Genomic DNA, 19,531 nt, shown 5'->3' with positions numbered 1-19,531 from the left:
CTCCCGGTCGCGTCCGGCTGCGACACAGCCCGGGATCGAAACCTGATCTGTAGTGACACTCCTAGCACTGCGATGCAGTACCCTAGACCGCTGTGCCACTCGGAAGGCCTTGATGAGGTATTTAGAGGTCTTATGGCTTGGAGGTATAAGCTGTTCAAGGTCCTTTTTGGGCCCTAGTGAAATACTGGGCTGTTCTCATCACCCTATGTAGTGCCTTGCGGTCGGGTGCCTTGCATTTACCATGCCAAGTGTTGATGTAGCCAGTCAAGATGCTCTCGAAGGTGCAACTGTAGAACATTTTGAGGCCAAATCTTTTTTAGCTTCCTGAGGGGGAAGAGGCCATTGTGCCCTCTTCACAACTATGTGGGTGTGTGTGGACCATGTTAATTCCTTTGTGATGTGGACACAGAGGAACTTGCTCTCGACCCGCTCCACTACAGCCCCATCGTTGTGGATGGGGGTGTGCTCACCACTCCGTTTCCTGTAGTCCACGATCAGCTCTTTTGTCTTGCTGACATTGAGGGAGAGGTTGATGAAAGCTGCGGACGAGGACTAAATTGACACTAGAGAGGTGCAAGGAGAATGGTTTCAACCGTCACCAATTCTCGTTAAAGGGCCCTGGGCCTTTGTCAAAACTGGAGGATGCATCCCCCCACCCTTCTCTCTGTCTCTCGCTCCCTCTTTCTCTCTCCCCACCATTCCCCCATTTCCCTACTCGGAGCAATCACAACAAACTGACACTCTGCTCGGAATAACAACAAAGTCCATCCCTCAGGGCAAAGCTCTTCTCTACTGTTTTATCATGCATCCTGTAAATAACATGTCATCTTCAGCTGTTCTTCCCCCCCTAAGAGACTTTTCCTCCGAGACGTGAGATCCCCTCCAGGGTACTGTGGCTTCGCTGCACTCCCTTGTGTCTTCTTAAGTCAAGGTGTCCCAGCCTCCTTGGTCCCATCTAATCTCCTGTGCCTACATCTCTTTGTCAAAGAGCAATGCCGGCTGATTTGTATTATTATTTATTATTTCCTTTACCGTTTCTTGTAAGCATATGTCGCTTTGAGCCTTGAGCTATCTAGAACCTGAAAGGGTTCTTCAGCTGCCCCCATAGGGGGACCCTTTGGAGAACCCTTTTTGGTTCCAGGTAGAACCCTTTCCTCAGAGGGTTCCACCTTGAACCAAAAAGTGCTCTATGCGGAACCAAAAAGGCTTCTCCTATGGGGACAGCCAAATAATCCCTTGGAACTATTTTCAAAAGGGTTTTTCTGTACGTGTTGCAGAATCCACGCAATCCTCGTCCACCACCAATTAGCATGTAATTGCAATTTCTCTCTCTCTCTCTCTATATATATATATATATATATAGGGAGAGAGAGAGAGATAAATTGCAATATATATGTATATATACTGTATATATACTGTATGTGTATATATGTGTATATATGTGTATATATGTGTGTGTATATATATATATATATATATATATATATATATATATATCTATATATATATATATATATATATATATATATATATATATATATATATATATACTGTATATATATATACTGTATATTGTCAGCTGAGATGTATCAATATTTGTATGTCTGTATGTTATATATCCCTGATTCTATTCTCTATTCAAAGATATTTAGAATTAGCGAGGGCTATGGAGGTATAGATACATATATTAACTCCTCTCCTCCAGCCAACTGTTGCAAAGAGCTGATAAGAGGCAACTTGAGTAATGAGATTGTTTCTGCTTGGCAGGAGTGAAAGAACCCCTATTTTCCACCTGAATCGGGTAATCGGCAGCTAAACAGCTTTATTCACTAACACATCTACCGGCAAAAGTAGTAATCGTCCAAGTGACTTAAAAAAAAGGATGAGAAAAAAGAGAGACAAAACGTAAACAACAATCAGGAAGACTAACAGACTGATAATCCTGGGAGGAAACCACAGATGAACTTGCAATTTCCGCCACGGCACTACGCAGTCTTTTTCTGTGTCTCCCTAAAAATAGCAGCTAGGCCGCTATCGGAAAGATCAGGCTGTATCTACGGTTGGGGGAAGTGTGTGACTGTGTGTATTGTTTGTGTCTGTGTGTGTGTATGTGTTTGTGTTTGTGTGTATAATGGTTGTGCTTGCCTGTGTGTATTAATTTGTGTGTGTGTGTGTGTGTATAGTGGCAGTAAAGCACAACACAGAAGCCCTGGATGAGTCAGCGAAAGGAGCACACTGTTCTCTCCCAGTCTAAATGATGTACGACATGGCTGTCCGTGGGTGGGATGGAAGGCAGGGGGCGAATTCCATTACACCTTGGTAAAGAGAGACAAAAGGAGAGATAAAATGTAAGAAAAGAGGAGGAGAAGGTGCAATAAGCAACAGGTCCGGGCTCCGCGTGGGCGAGACACACACAGAGAGACACACACACACACCTCTCAACATGAAGCTGGTGCTTGGGGCATTGGTCTCTGCGGCATGGCATTTTTTTTTTGTCCCAGCGTGGAGATGATTGCAGCTCTGAACACACAAGCCCTGTTGTGACTCCGTGTAAAGAGGTTGACAAGTCCCGACACTCCGCGTGGGGATGCGTCCCAAATGGCACCCCAATCCCTACATAGTGCATTACTCTGGGCCCCGGTAGTGCACTATTGTAGGGGAAAGGGTGGCATTTGGGACGCAGGGGCAAAGAACTTTCCTCCTAGATTTCCTTTTCCATTTGTGTCTCGTCATTTCTCCTTGGTTGTTTGTGTAGGATGTGATCGGCTGGGATATGTCCTCCAGACTATTTCTTGTGTCGCTGGCTTTAGTGTACCGACCAGAAATCTTTCTGTCTTTGCCACGTCAATAGCCAGCAAATGGTCATATGATAATAAAGTGTACTTTCGTTCCCGGAATCCTTCAAGCATAGTCGCAGTGTGTGATATCTGAGTGCACATATATCTGATTCCTACCTGGCCAGTGTAACTCAGACAGTCTTTTACCTGGGCTGTTGAAGTTGAAACACCCCAGTGAAAACAGCAACTGGAATCTCTTTCTGCCACATGGTCTTCAAGGGATACTTCAGGATTTTGGCTATGGTAGTTCAAGGTAGTTTTGCGAGCCAATGCTAACTAGCATTAGCACAATGACTGGAAGTCTATGGGTATCTACTAGCATGCTAGTTAGCATTGGCTTGTGAAACTACCTCAAACCTCCTTCATACTGGATACAGAGACATAGCGATGGTGTCCACGAGTTCATCTGACTCTGGGGAAGTAGATAAAAGGGCCTCATTGCCAAAATCCCAAAGTATCTCTTTAAACTAGACCACAAACTGCTATACAGACTTAAACTGTTAAATGTAACTGATAAAATGAGTCCCTTGGGGAATCAGGCCTTCAGTATTTGGGTTCTGGAGGCGCCAACCAGTGAATGTGAATGTAGGCCAGGGCTTGTAAAGGAGGCATGGTAGTATTAGAGGTAGCTGAGAGAGAGTGTCATTAATAATATAAACAGAGCCACTACCGTCCTGCTGTCTCACAAGTCATTTTTCTCACCCCTATTTTTCTCTGCCTCTGACCCTCCTGCTCTCTCTTTCCTCCACGCTCTCTCTCTCTCTCTCTCTCTCTCTCTCTCTCTCTCTCTCTCTCTCTCTCTGTGTGTAAAGTAGGTTATGTGTAGCAATGACACAGGCCCCACCAATATCCTCCATCCCGTCTTTATTATGCAGAGTTTGACGAACAGCCTGCCACCCTGTCCAGGCTCTAGAGCCTCCAAAACAGACATTGTAGTTTAGTTATGTGTCCTAAGGCAGGGCACTACTGCTGGCTGCTTTTTGGGGGATGTTTTTTGTTTTACATGTTTTTTTTGTTCATTTTCAAATCAGAACCATCTGGGTTAATGTAGCTCAGCTCATGGGCAGCGAGCTGCGGTGGCGGCCTCTGTTGAACCATGACGCGAGCGGGAGAGCGAGCGACTTCAACCTGAATCGCTTCTGTAAATATTCTGTGCCCATGAATAAATCGGAGATATGTAAAAAAAAAAATAATACAAATAAATAAAACAACAGTGTCACCCCGAGCAAGGCCAGAAGAGCGGTTCCACGTTGTGCAGCGCTGAAACGTATGGAAGACAGTACCCCTCTGATTACAGCCAGTTTCATCCAGGCCACCTCTAGCTCTACTGATGCTGGGCATTCCCATTCTTCCCTCCATCCACCCTCTCCTCTCTCCCACATTGAAGAAAACGAGATAAGGCAAACGTTAATGAATGCCTGTATTACCGGAACGCATGCCATCACCTTTTTGCGCGGCTAGCATGTTTGTTCGATACAAACAATGTAAAACGCAACCATCTAGTCCCATTCCTAAGGATCACTGTCTCGGTAATGTCTTCCTCAAGCCAATGCATTGTGCTTACCAAGCCTGCAAAGCCAGAGACTCTAAATAACATTCAATATGAGATTTAACCTTTATTTAACTAGGCAAGTCAATTAAGAACAAATTCTTGTTTACAATGACGGCCTACCCCGGCCAAACCTTGTTGACGCTGGGCCAACTGTGCGCCGCCCTGCGGGACTCCCAATCACAGCCAGATGTGACACAGCCTGGATTTGAACCAGGGACTGCTGTGATGCCTCGTGCACTGAGACGCAGTGCCTTCGACCGCTGCGCCACTCGGGAGCGCTAAGGCAGTGATAAGGGTGGAGCGTTATGGGCCGGACGGAGATGGCTATGACTCTGACTTTCGACACTCCGGGTCTAATACCATCTGTGTTGTTACTCTCGGTTCTCGGGCACACAGAGCAGTGGCCTGTAATGGGTGTCCCACTCATAGGGCTGGGTTGCCACTTCAGGGTTTCAGACAAAGCCATCAGCTCGATGTCTTTCTGTCTGTGTGTGTGTGGAAGTCGCTCCGGGTAAGAGATGGTAAATGGATAAAATGTCAATGTTAAATATGTATGTGTGTGTGTGTGTGTGTGTGTGCTCTGTGTCTCCCGTTTCCCGTCAATGTGATAGCCCCCTGCTGTCCTTTGGAATCGGCTTCAGTTGCTAGACTCGACATTGTGGCTAAACCGCTTTGTGGGAAATAGATGCCGCCTAGCTGCGACAGAAACAAATTAGGCCCTCGAAAACAGTCGAAGACAGTCGTCTTTGAACGGCACTGTATTTTGCTTCCAACTAGGCCCGACTGGAACTGCTTTCAACCGTAATGCGCATTACAACCGATATAAACACATATACACACACACACACACACACTTACACACACAGACACACACAGCTAAGGAATTTAGGGCCTGGCCCATGTGTAACTCTTAGGCACCTCTTTACTAATAAACGCTGCCTACCCGGTGTGACTTCTCCCTCTTAAAAACCCCAACGCACCGCAAACTGCTGCCGAATGGGACATTGAAATTGTACGGCCGTAAAACGTAAAACGTAATACCTTCGCCATCAATATGGTAATTTTTGATCTTACCTGCTGTACAGATCATAAAAAAAAGTATATTTTGCGGCTACTTCCATTAATAAAAGCCGAGGGCTTCTCCTCATGGCTCCTGTGTTTCTTCACTCTGTGCTTAAAGGCCCCTTAAAGCAGACGGGGGGGGGGGGTCTGTAAAGGTCTGGTACAAGGACCCTAAAGCTAAGCCTGAAGGTGACATTTCCTCCACTCTCAGCCTCTGGCTCTACCACCTAGCGCTGACAGATTGCACTGAGCCGTCTGCTACCATTTTCCTCGCTGCCAAATGTGATCGCAGGCTCTTTGTTAGGCTTTGTTCCACTCCATTTTCTGATCAACTCCCTCCCTCCTGCTGTTGTAGCGCTCTCTGGTTCTATCATTCCATCCATCTTTTGACCTTTCTCCCTTTCTTTCTGTCTTCCTTTTTACTGTCGCTAACCATATGAAATGGACCACTGCCGTCTGCTGTCTTACAGGTCCTCTCTCTCTCTCTCTCTCTCTCTCTCTCTCTCTCTCTCTCTCTCTCTCTCTCTCTCTCTCTCTCTCTCTCTCTCTCTCTCTCTCTCTCTCTCTCTCTCTCTCTCTCTCTCTCTCTCTCTCTCTCTCTCTCTCTCTCTCTCTCTCTCTCTCTCTCTCTCTCTCTCTCTGTGCCTCTATTTGTCCCATATTCTCTCTCTCTCTCATTGGGAGATGACGACTTTGGTCATGGGTCACTCTGACATGACATTGAGAGCTCAGATATTGCTATGTGTAATATTGTAGTCATTATGAAGACCAGAAGGGTGTGTATGACTCTGTGTACCCCAGACATAAGCCTTTGTTACAAATAGTACATTTCAGGGACAGCCCGTTCCAAACAAACAGCTGAGAATGTAACTCGTGGGTGACAGCAGAACCCTACCTTAATCAATCTCTATGTCTCTCTATCTCTATCTCTCTGTCTCTCTGTCGCTCTCTCTCTCTCTCTCTCTCTCATACAGTATGTCTTTCTCTCTCTCTCTCTCTCTCTCTCTCTCTCTCATACAGTATGTCTCTCTCTCTCTTTCTCTCTCTCTCTCACTCTCTCTCTGTCTCTCTCTCTCTCTCTCTCTCTCTCTCTCGCTCTCTCTCTCTCTCATACAGTATGTCTTTCTCAGAAGTGGTTGAGTGCTAACATGCATTTCCATGTATTTGTCATTCTTAGAGACAATCTAGCCCAACAGAGCTTACATTACATTCGGTATCCAACACTTAACATTTGGGTAATAAGATGACATGATCCACTCTGAATGTTATACATTCTCTTTGGGTGCAAAGTTCAAAGGTGCAATATCATTCAAAAGTTGACCTTTGGTTTTGCCTGTTTCTGACCTCCTTCTCTCCTTTCCTCCCGGTCAGAACAAGATCATCCTGGACCCGCTGACGTTCAGCGAGGCGCGTTTCCGCCCCTCCCTAGAGGAGCGCCTGGAGAGCATCATCAGCGGCGCCGCCCTCATGGCCGACTCATCCTGCACCCGCGACGACCGCCGCGAGCGCATCGTGGCTGAGTGCAACGCCGTCCGGCAGGCCCTGCAAGACCTGCTGAGCGAGTACATGAACAATGTGAGTAACCCTCGAAGAGGATTTTGGGCTTACCGCATATTAACACACACACACACACATGCACAATCACCTGTGCGTGCATACACACACTCAAACACACACACACCTTTCCTCAGATACACAAGCTGCTACAGTTTGTACTACTCGTGTTCTATCCTTTCTACGTCTTGTTAAAAAAATCACTGCAACCACACACACACACACACCACAGCTCCAATCCATTCCACACATTGCCCCATCTATTCTTCTTTCAGCTCCAGACAATTCCCCACTCTCCCTTTTACCACTAACTTGCACACTTGTCTGGTTTTACTCTGTTGAAATCCATCCTCTCTATTCTACAGTGTGATAGTGGACTGTAATGTGATATGCACAGCGTGACACGAGAGACAAGAACGCCATTTTGGCTCCCAGTGGCATTGCTTACTATAAATCTCCTCAGTCCATAACCCCCCACTGCAGAACAGTTACCCCCTGGTCGGGCCGCTAGATAACCTAATGGCCTTGACTCTGGATGTGAGTTACTGCAGTGAAGGAAGGCTGGCCGCAGCCATGGCCATTCATGTGTTTCTCTCACTGTACCAGGTTATTGTGTGCTTTGCTGTGCTCAGCGTCCATAGACTTCATTGCAACCAGAGCCGAAATGGGGGCTCTATCGTGTCATTTCGGCCTTGTGTTGGGTCGGCCTGCAGGGCTTAGTTTTGTGACTGGGTGGCCATTTTGGATACATTAAGGGGATCATGAATGACGTTTCGGTGGTGGTGGTGGTGCAATTAGTTGTCAGTTACTACTTAAAGGGCCCTAGTCCTTGAGGAAGGTCCCTCTAAATTTCTTTCTCTTTATGGCCTCCTCCTCTTTCTCGCTCTCTGTCAGCTTCTGTAGTCATTAGCAGTAGCAGAGAGCTCGGGCTCAGGGGCTTTTGAATCCCTCGTGGATCCTAAGTAGCTCATCAGCACTACCATCGTCCCCTGGGCCCAACTAGTGTGTTTACCAAAGCAATGGCCACCCACAGTCTCATAGTGAAAATACAGGCACGGGGACAATAAATAAGTGTTCTGAGTTGCCTCCATTCTGTTTGTGACAGTTAGAAGGATAGTTCATGGGCGGCAGTTAGCCTAGTGGTTAAGAGAGGCCAGCTAACAATCGGAGGGTTGCAAATTCTAATCCCGGGTCTGATGGGAAACATCTGGTGGGAATTGAGTTGGCAATCGGAGGGTTGCTGTGATCAAAATCATAGATGCCATCGCCTGCCGTTGTGTCCTTGAGCAAGGCACTTAACCACCCCATGACAGCTGCTCCACAGGTGCCGAAGTAGGGCATGCTCCCTGTGTGTCTTCCAGCGGGTTTGTGATAAAGCGGAAGTCCTGGTGGACCTGATGTATAATTCCTATTAGACCTGGTGTATAATTCCCATTGGACCCGGTGTTTAATTCCCATTGGACCTGGTGTAGAATCCCCATTGGACCTGGTGTATTATTCCCATTAGACCTGGTGTATAATTCCCATTAGACCTGGTGTATAATTCCCATTAGACCTGGTGTATAATTCCCATTGGACCTGGTGTATTATTCCCATTAGACCTGGTGTATAATTCCCATTAGACCTGGTGTATAATTCCCATTAGACCTGGTGTATAATTCCCATTGGACCTGGTGTATAATTCCCATTAGACCTGATGTATAATTCCCATTTAGACCTGGTGTATAATTCCCATTGGACCTGGTGTATAATCCCCATTGGACCTGGTGTATAATTCCCATTGGACCTGGTGTATAATCCCCATTGGACCTGGTGTATAATTCCCATTGGACCTGGTGTATAATCCCCATTGGACCTGGTGTATAATCCCCATTGGACCTGGTGTATAATTCCAATTGGACCTGGTGTATAATTCCCATTGGACGTGGGGTATAATTCCCATTAGACCTGGTGTATAATCCCCATTAGACCTGGTGTATAATTCCCATTAGACCTGGTGTATAATTCCCATTAGACCTGGTGTATAATTCCCATTAGACGTGGTGTATAATTCCCATTGGACCTGGTGTATAATCCCCATTGGACCTGGTGTATAATTCCCATTAGACCTGGTGTATAATTCCCATTAGACCTGGTGTATAATTCCCATTAGACCTGGTATATAATTCACATTAGACCTGGTGTATAATCCCCATTGGACCTGGTGTATAATCCCCATTAGACCTGGTGTATAATTCCCATTGGACCTGGTGTATAATCCCCATTGGACGTGGGGTATAATTCCCATTGGACCTGGTGTATAATCCCCATTAGACCTGGTGTATAATTCCCATTAGACCTGGTGTATAATTCCCATTAGACCTGGTGTAGAATTTCCATTGGACCTGGTGTATAATTCCCATTGAACGTGGTGTATAATTTGACGAAGGAAGTGAACTTAAACTCACACTTCATTTTGATAGTCCTCTATAGATGATTACAGATGTGTAAACTATCAATTCCAGCTCATTTTATATGCCACAGTGTTTTAGGGTTAAGGTTAAGGGTTACATTTAAGTTTAGGGTTAAGGTTAAGGGTTACATTTAAGTTTAGGGTTAGGATAAGGGTTAGGCGAGGGATAGGATTACTCAATTGTTAGTCAAACATGTTGTTGACAGTCCGTTGAACATCTACCGAGTTAAAAGCAATCTATTTGGGACTATCCAAATAAATTGATACCAAAAAAGGAAAGCTATAGCAAACGGACTCTGTGACAGAGGTGTTGTGGTGACAACAAGCTGTGTTTGGAACACATGCATATTTACTGCATCTATCAATATGTGTCATTTTTACTTACTATTTTTAACACTGTGAATATAAATATCTATGAGCGGGACATCCCTCGGGAAATAATTCAGATGCTTCTGAACGACTAAAAGATCAAGTATTTGATACATTTCACCAAATTAGCGAGGAACTGAAGGAATTGTCCAGTTCATTGTCCACTGTCGTACCCCCCACTCTCCCACTCATAAGCTCCGCCACAGTTATGACTTAGGTTAGCTCACACTCGGTTGGCTAAATATTGTGAAGATGTGGTAACATTTTACTCGTAAAACTGACTATTCTGCAGATTCTTGACTTCGGCAATGTCATTTACAAAATAGCCTCCAACACTCTACTCAGAAAATTGGATGTTGTCTATCACAGTGCCATCCGTTTTGTCACCAAAGCCCCATATACTACCCACCACTGCGACCTGTATGCTCTTGCTGGCTGGCCCTCACTTCATATTCGTCGCCAAACCCACTGGCTCCAGGTCTTCTATTAGTCTTTGCTAGGTAAAGCCCCGCCTTATCTCAGCTACTGGTTACCATAGCAACACCCACCTGTAGCATGCGCTCCAGCAGGTATATTTCACTGGTCATCCCCAAAGCCAATTCCTCCTTTGGCCGCCTTTCCTTCCAGTTCTCTGCTGCCAATGACTGGAACGAATTGCAAAAATTACTGAAGCTGCAGACTTATATCTCCCTCACTAACTTTAAGCATCAGCTGTCAGAGCAGCTTACTGATCACTGCGCCTGTACACAGCCATATTGTTATTTATTTTTGCTCTTTTTCACCCCAGTATCTCTACTTGCACACCATCATCTGCAGATCTATCACCCCAGTGATAATGCTAAATTGTAATTGTTTTCACCACTATGGCCTATTTATTGCCTTTACCTCCCTAATCTTAATACATTTGCACACACTGTATATCGATTTTTCTATTGTGTTATTGACTGTACATTTGTTTATCCCATGTGTAACTCTGTGTTGTTGTTTTTTGTCGCACTGCTTTGCTTTATCTTGGCCAGGTCGCAGCTGTAAATGAGAACTGAAGGTGAAATAAAATAAATAAAAAATACAGCACATCTCTGACTGTTCAAATAGTGTGTCCTGTTGTCTGGTAGTGGTAATAGCTGTGGTATTGAAAGCTAGACTACAGCCATTACCTGTCAGGTTTTCATTCCTGGTGTCTATTAAGGTTTAAACCCTTGTTTCTAGACAGGCTCAATCAAATGCTCAAACTATTTAAAATAAATACAGGTGCTATTTGTACCTAAGAGCCAAAATGTAGAAGCACAGACACAGTTGTATATATACATTGAGTCTACAAAACATTAGTAATACCTGATCTTTTCATGATGTCACTTGTTAAATCCACTTCAATCAGTATATATAAAGGGGAGGAGACATGTTAAAGAAGTGTTTTTAAGCCTTGAAACAATTAAGACAAGGATTGTGTATTTGTGCCATTCAGAAGGTGAATGGGCAAGACAAAATATTTAAGTACATTTGAACGGGCTATGGTAATAGGTGCCAGGTGCACTGGTTTAATATAGACGAAACACAATAATATAGACAAAACACACAATAATATAGACAAAAGACACAATAATATAGACAAAAGACACAGTAATATAGACAAAACACACAATAATATAGACAAAAGACACAGTAATATAGACAAAACACACAATAATATAGACAAAACACTCAATAATATAGACAAAACACACAATAATACAGACAAAAGACACAATAATATAGACAAAAGACACAGTAATATAGACAAAACACACAATAATAATGACAAAACACACAATAATACTGACAAAACACACAATAATATAGACAAAATACACAATAATATAGACAAAAGACACAGTAATATAGACAAAACACACAATAATACTGACAAAACACAATAATAGACAAAACACACAAGAATATAGACAAAACACACAATAATATAGACAAAACACACAATAATATAGACAAAACACACAATAATATAGACAAAACACACAATAATACAGACAAAACACACAATAATATAGACAAAACACACAATAATACAGACAAAACACACAATAATACAGACAAAAGACGCAATAATACAGACAAAAGACTCAATAATATAGACAAAACACACAATAATATAGACAAAACACACAATAATATAGACAAAACACACAATAATATAGACAAAACAAACAATAATAGACAAAACACTCAAAAATAGACAAAACACACAATAATATAGACAAAACACCCAATAATATAGACAAAATACACAATAATATAGACAAAACACACAATAATACTGACAAAAGACACAATAATTTAGACAAAAGACACAATAATATAGACAAAACACACAATAATACTGACAAAAGACACAATAATTTAGACAAAAGACAATAATATAGACAAGACACAATAATATAGACAAACACATAATAATATAGACAAAACACACAATACAGACAAAACACACAATAATATAGACAAAACACACAATAATATAGACAAAACACACAATAATACAGACAAAACACACAATAATATAGACAAAACACACAATAATATAGACAAAAGACACAATAATACAGACAAAAGACGCAATAATACAGACAAAAGATGCAATAATATAGACAAAACACACAATAATATAGACAAAACACACAATAATATAGACAAAACACACAATAATACAGACAAAACACAATATTACAAACAAAACACACAGTAATATAAACAAAACACACAATAATACCAGCCAAAACCCATTATAAGACAGACAAAATACACAATAATATATACAAAGCACACAATAAGGCACAAAAGCACACACAAATGAAGGTGCATAGGAGCTGGGCTGTAATATCTACTACTACCACTAGTTCACATTGTGTTGTGACTACAGTGAAGCAATAGTCTAATGAGGAGCTGTATCTAATACCCCCCCAGTTAGCTCCCAGACTAGTATGTAGAAGACCTACAGACACAGGCAACACACACATTAGATTAGTCTGGGGAGTAGCCAGCGTTTATCACGCAGGGTCACTGCCACAAGCAGAATTGATACTGTACGGGGTCAATACAGAGTGGACTTGCCAATGGCTTAGTGGCCACAAATGACACCTGTTCCCGGAGCCCATCGACACGAAAACAAGAGAGGAGAGGAGCGAGGGAAGGAAGGAAGGAGAGCATAAGCCGTCACATACAGGAGATCTGCAGGATTATGTTCTTAAAGGCCTTCATTTGAGTCAGCAGCTTGAAATAAAAGCACACGTCGGACAGGTTGAAGGAAGGGCAGATGTACTGTAGCGTAAGCTCGACGAAGGGGAAAAATTACTCAAACTTTTGTTTCACTCCTTCCTTGGAAAACTTTTAGTGCACTACAGATGTAGGATCTTAATTTGAGCCAGTTTACTACAGCAGGAAAATAATCCTGCAGCTGGAAATGCAAATTATTATGTGGATTATAATTAATGGACATTTTGTAGGAGTTGATATATTTTTTGTAATGGAAAATTACAAACTTCAGAAGCCATTTTTAAACATGTATTGCGGGATAGTTATCCTGTTACAGGGTGATCAAGTTAAGATCCTACATCTGTAAATAGAATAGAGGGTACCAATTTGGATGCACCCCAGAGTTGTATTTGTTCTTCCGTGGGCTCTGACAGACAGATGGTTGATTGCGGTGCCCATTGATAGGGGATTGTGGGTAAACGGCGGTAAGCGTGAGAGCAAACATGGGTCGATAACGTGGCGATGTGGTCCCCTCTTCAAACACAACCTCTCGAGAGGGATTTGACAGGTCTTAAACTCTGCCTGTGACCTGCTGTCGCTCAGACACTTGACGGTCTCTGTGGCCGGCGTCTTCTTCCGGTGATTGGATGAGGGTGGTGCTGATTGCTAAGTGGACAGTGTGGGCACGGTCACACCTGGAGGAGAGGGAGCTGTATGTGGCCTCTGAAATAGTCACTTAACACACTAAGAGAAGCATTGGAAAGCAATATAGCCATGCTGTATAGTTCAGTGTGCTTCTCAAACTATGGTCTGGAGACCATAGCAATCATGTTGCTGATTGAGTCAGTTCAGCAATGCTTGTCTTTATCAAGTAATCATCCAATGACTGACGAATGTCCATAGGTTATTGGTCCAGAGACCAAAGGTTACAGATGTTTTTATACCACCCACCTTGAGTAAAGTTTACTGTACTAGTCTAAACACACACGACACTGTTAATATCATTATGTTCCACTCTCCCTGCAGTCACTTCAGACTCCTCCTTTTCCTCCCCTCTCAGAAACATGGCTTCGGACGGCAGCGGTCCACAAGGCACAAGGCAAGGTTAATCAATGGCGGTAGTCAGCAATAAATTAGGTCCAAGTGACAGGGGAATGTCCATACCTGTCGGGCAGCGCTGGTGATTAGTGATTGGTGACAGTGGCCCGGAGCTCCCTGGCTGAATCATCAGTATCATCTGAATTGGTTACAGACCGATCCGACTGGGCCGATCTGTATTGATTGGCGGGAGTAATGCATTGCTGGCTTGGGTCAAGGGGGAGGTTGAGGGCTAGAGCTCATGGCCGGGAGGTACGGGGGTGGAAGTATAGGGGTGGGGCCAGGGGGGTACCATTGGAGCCCTGGGTGTGACTAGTAAACAGGATTTAGGGAGAGTTTAAGAGGGTTTCAATCATGTAGTTAGCGGGACGTGGCACACCAAACGGACAGCCGTTTAGGGGAGACAGATGCCTGCCCGTTTGCACACACACACACACACACACACACACACACACACACACACACACACACACACACACACACACACACACACACACACACACACACACACACACACACACACACACACACACAGAGGGGGTGACAAGGAGAGAGCCTAATCAAGACCTGTGTGTTCCCCTCACGCACACTGCACTATGAGCTGCATAACACTGGGGAAATCAGTGTGTGTCCATGTGTCTGCTATTGTAAAGCTACAGATGCCTCATCAGAGCATATTCTCTCCCCTTTCAAACAGCCAGTGTCTTAAGCGTGATGGAGAGAGCGAAAGAGAGAGAAAGAGAGAGAGAGAAAGAGGGAGAGAAAGCGGGAGAGAGAGACCCTTGAGGCAGGTGAAGCTGCAGAGCCCTGCCTGGCCCGTGAGAAAGGATGGAGGGAGTGGGGGAGAGGGAGGATAAATAAAGGATCAATAAAGGAAATAAGTCGATCAATACTTTTTCAGCAGACACGAGCAGCGCTGGCCAGTGTGCGTGCGTGACTCCATTACATCTGGAGGTTCTTGGGGAGGAAGCCGTGACAACGCCAGTGCTCCTCTGTATAAACCCTTTTCAGTCGGCGGCCATCTTGTTAAATACAGCCATGTCCGTTTTTGGCTTGCCCTCAGTCCATCCATCCAGACAAAGAATACAGAGCAGGATCTCTGAGCCAGCAGCAGTATTCTCAGTGTCCTGATAGCACTGGCCATAATGACAGGCACCAGGAAGCAGAAGCAGTTGTTGTCTGTTGTCTGAATCAAAGGACATCAATTGTCTGTCTGGTCTGCTCCAAGGTCTGGTCAGTGGAGCTCAACTGTTTGCTAATTACCCTTGTGTTTACAGTACAATACCATCTCAATGAGAGACCAACCTCCATATGCACACACACACACGCACACGCACACACACACGCACATGCACACGCACACACACAAGGACCTGCAATTGATCATTTGCCTCCCTGTCCTGACCATGACTCATCATCTGAGACCAGTGTTTGTGTGTGCGCGGGTGTGCACGCGAGTGTGTGTGAAGGACACATAGGGAGTACTGGCTTGTAATGAAGCTGAATAATACATGACTGGAATGGATTGAGCCTAATTGGGTGTGGAGGTGCTTCAGAGCTGATCAAAGGGGATGGAAGGATCTGATGTCCCAGACAACGGCCATCAATGTGTGTGTGTGTGTGTGTGTGTGTGTGTGTGTGTGTGTGTATTTCTCTACAACTTGCACTCACTACACTCTCCAATCTTGGTGTCCACGTCTGACCCGTTTCCTGTTGTTTTCGCTCCTGTAGTTTGTACCTGCAGTTTTGCTTTAATGGACCCAAACAGGGTGGTGCAGATTGCTGCCTACGTGGAGCTAACAACTGTCTGATAATGGAGAATGTCACAGGAACCCATCCGCACCAGCCTTCACACCCCCATAAAGGCCTTCAGTATATCGACTTTGCTCTATCTCATGGGCCTCCACTGTATATCTCTTCTGCCTTGCCTGTTTGATGTCCCTCACAGCAGGAGCCCAAAACAACCTCCCTCAAGAGAGAGGCCCAAGGATTATTGTGTAAAAACAACATTTCGGGTACACCGTCTGGACTTTTTCGGGCACAGACAAAAACAAATTGAAACTCTAAGTCTGGCCTTTTTCTCAATGTACCTTCGACATCCGGAGAGAACAAAAGGCGCTAATGATCTGATGCTCGGATCCGCCACATCCAGCTTGCCTTCAGACGTATTTTAATCACCTCTCCCGAGACGCCGCGTCTTTCATCAAGCTTTAGCTCGGGCTTTGTTGACAGCTCAGGTAGGATGACTTGCAAGATAGAACGGTGATGATCCCGCGGCAGCGGACTTGCTGATGACGTCTTTTAGTGTTGTTAGTCTCGTTCTCTTGAAGCCTGCCGGTGTGGCTGCAGGGAAGTACCTCCCCGAGAGGTGCCTGGCCTGCTCCCACCGCGCAGCGATTCAGGAAATGGTCCGATTCGCACTGAGCGCACGATTTAAGTGCCCGGCAGCTCAATTACAGGAGTTTAGGAAAGAAAAACGCAGCTTGACAAGTCGGCGGGGTGGCAGGGGTTGCTGGGAAGTTTCCCCGGGCTTTAGTTCTGCACAAGATGAGACACTGGTGGGAGATTGAGGAGATGTTTAAATGACCTGTGACGTGGACTCTGCCTCACTCTAACTCTCTCTGTCAGTCTGTTTCTGTCTATCTCTCAGTTCCTCTCTCGGTCTCTCTCAATTTCTGTCTGTCTTTGTCCCCTTTTTCTCTCCCCTCTATCCATCTCTTTTTCTCTCTTCTTCTTTGTCTGCGCCAGCCAGCCAGTGGTTGTCGTTTCTAGCTGGCTCATTAGACACAGCTCCCTCCTCCTATTGTTTCATGTCCTCCTCCCCCTCACTCTCCGCTGGAATCTACCCACTCCTACAGTACCAGGCTTCTGATGAGGCTCCTGTCTCACACACACACACACCCACACACCCACACACACACACACACACACACACACACACACACACACACACACACACACACACACACACACACACACACACACACACACACACACACACACACACACACACACACACACACACACACACACACACACACACACACGTGTGTAGACAAACACTGCCATGGACACACACACACACACATATCCATGTATACTCACACACACACACATACAAACACACACTTTGTTATTATTGCTCCCACAGCCCATATTAGCCTGTCAGGTTCTGCCATTGTTGCTAAACAGCCTCTCTAAGCGAGCGGACATCAGCAATAGCTTGACACACCGCTTCAGGTAGCTAGACACGGAAAAAGCTCATTAAATGCACACAATCAAGGCAGCATGCATTTCTCATAATTAAGACACTTCTGTCGGACTGTCACTTAGCATTAGCTGTGGCCCGCGTGATGCGAAGCCCACGTTTGCCTTGATGCAGTTTCCCCCCCTTTGCATACTTTAGACACACGCCAATGTTTGAAGACGATCCACTGACGAGCCGCCCGTAGCCAGCAGGAGAGCCAGAAACAAAGCCTGGCGTCGTCGAGTGGCGTATGCTGCCCACCAATCGCATACACTGAAACGGATATAGATTGCATTCAGATGTACCTTGAACGCGAGCATATTGAACTGTCATACGCCAGTTGTACGTCAGCTCGCCTCTTCCCCCTACTTCACAAATGCTGAGGCATTCGCAGCATAAACAAACTGACATAAACAAAACTGTAGATGAATGACGCAGGCTGGCAATAGTTTCTCCCTCTCTAAACCTCTCAAGACTGTTTGAGAACCTGAGAGGTTGATATAAACATACACAGGATGTTTAAGCCCTTATATAGTGAAGAGCTGCAGTACAAACACCAGTCTTTACAAAGTTACGTGCTCAAATGTGAGCAGTTTATTATTGGGCTGCAATGTTCAGACATTCAGAGAAGTAGCGACGGCATGACACAATTCTCATTCAAACCAGAAAATGTGGGCTACGCTAGTCATAGCGCTAACTGAGGAACGAGTGACCGAACACAAGCGGTCATATGTAACTCTCGGCTAACAGAAACCATAATATGAATTAGCTGATAGCAATGACAATTTACAATACATCACGACACGGGTGACCTCACCAGTGATCAAAATAATTGAGTAAAACACTTTCAGAAAATCTAAAGTTATCCAACGATGGGTAGTTTGTGAAGGCTGTTTTTGTTTTTTCGCATCAACCAATGCTAAGAGTATGCATTTTGAAGGGGGTGTGTCGCCTACCATCATTCACTTCCCGGAAGTTTACTTGAAAGATGAGGGATCCAACCCTGCACCTCATTTTGTGGCAACATCTTTGGTCTTGACAGATGTTCACGTGACAACCAGGAATGCACCACACATAACTGCCAATTAGCTTAGCGTGAGGTCATAATCAGTACAACCTTCTACAGTAGAATTGAGAAACTCGATATACAAAACTGTAAGGATAAGGTAATAAGGCACTTACTTTGATAGGATTGCAGACATGTCCAAAGTTGTTATTAGTAGGCAATGCGGGCACCAGCTGGAAAATGTGCCACGGAGGAAAAAGTTTGTGCTTGGGCTCTTATCTGGCTCAGTAATGCCTCACGGGCGTAAATTGTCCGTAACAATGAAATGGGCTACTTCTATGTGAATTAAGGAGGAGACGGAACACTCCTCAATTCAAACTGATGTTAGAAAGTAAAACGTGTTAGAAAATAATTTGAAATTGACAAGTTGAAACATAGACTATAGATAATTGGCCGGCAGTGTGCCTTGGTTTGAGGGCAGCGTGGGTTAACTGTCCTGTTGCGTTAACGATCACATTTTGGAACAGCATGCTGACATCAAGCGCATAACTTTTTGTTTTTTTTAACTCACGCTTGGTCGACCGTTAGAGATATTTGGAACTCTTTGTGAAAAGGTTAACAAACAGTAGCCACTGGTTTATAGCCACTGACTTCAGGCTAAAGGCTAAGGGCTTTATATGATGACATTTTCACTTTAGGTCATATGTTTCAGTGTGGACCACATCTGTATGTAGGGTCTAAAGATATGCAATTTAGTCATTCAAACTATTTCTTTTGTTTGGGGCAGTTTAAATTCTACTCTTTCAGGAGAGTGGTAGAAGACTGCATTCCATTTTTTTTTTGTAGAAGTTAATCCATAAGGACTACACAGAGCCTTGGGGCCAGAGTATCAGACTGCTGTTTTGTCGGGTAATTCCCACTGTGTAACGATCTGTTTCCCAAAAGAGCCTACCTGTCACGCTGCCCCCCTCCCCCCCTCCCCCCCAGCTCCCAAGCATCTTCTCTCATCGAATTGGAAGTGAAACCAGATGAATTATCGAACTGCGCTCCCCTCTCTTCACCACGCCAAAGTTAAAAGGACTACTGGAGAGTTGAAGAATGGAGCGTC

The 19,531-nt window shown here is 44.5% G+C and overlaps 1 protein-coding gene across 2 annotated transcripts in view; it reads left to right on the top strand.

Moving 5' to 3' along the window:
- The window catches only part of ctnna2 (catenin (cadherin-associated protein), alpha 2), a 665,994-nt gene that overhangs the window by 221,012 nt on the left and 425,451 nt on the right, over positions 1 to 19,531 (top strand). For both annotated transcript variants that reach the window (XM_036933400.2, XM_036933401.2), the window contains one exon: positions 6,823 to 7,026. In XM_036933400.2, the coding sequence (XP_036789295.1) occupies positions 6,823 to 7,026 (204 nt within the window). The remainder of the gene's footprint in view (positions 1 to 6,822; positions 7,027 to 19,531) is intronic.

This window comes from Oncorhynchus mykiss, chromosome 10 (assembly GCF_057628025.1).
Source record: "Oncorhynchus mykiss isolate SJ-2025 chromosome 10, ASM5762802v1, whole genome shotgun sequence".
NCBI classification, from domain to species: domain Eukaryota; kingdom Metazoa; phylum Chordata; class Actinopteri; order Salmoniformes; family Salmonidae; genus Oncorhynchus; species Oncorhynchus mykiss.
This window is presented reverse-complemented; position numbering and strand designations above follow the sequence as displayed.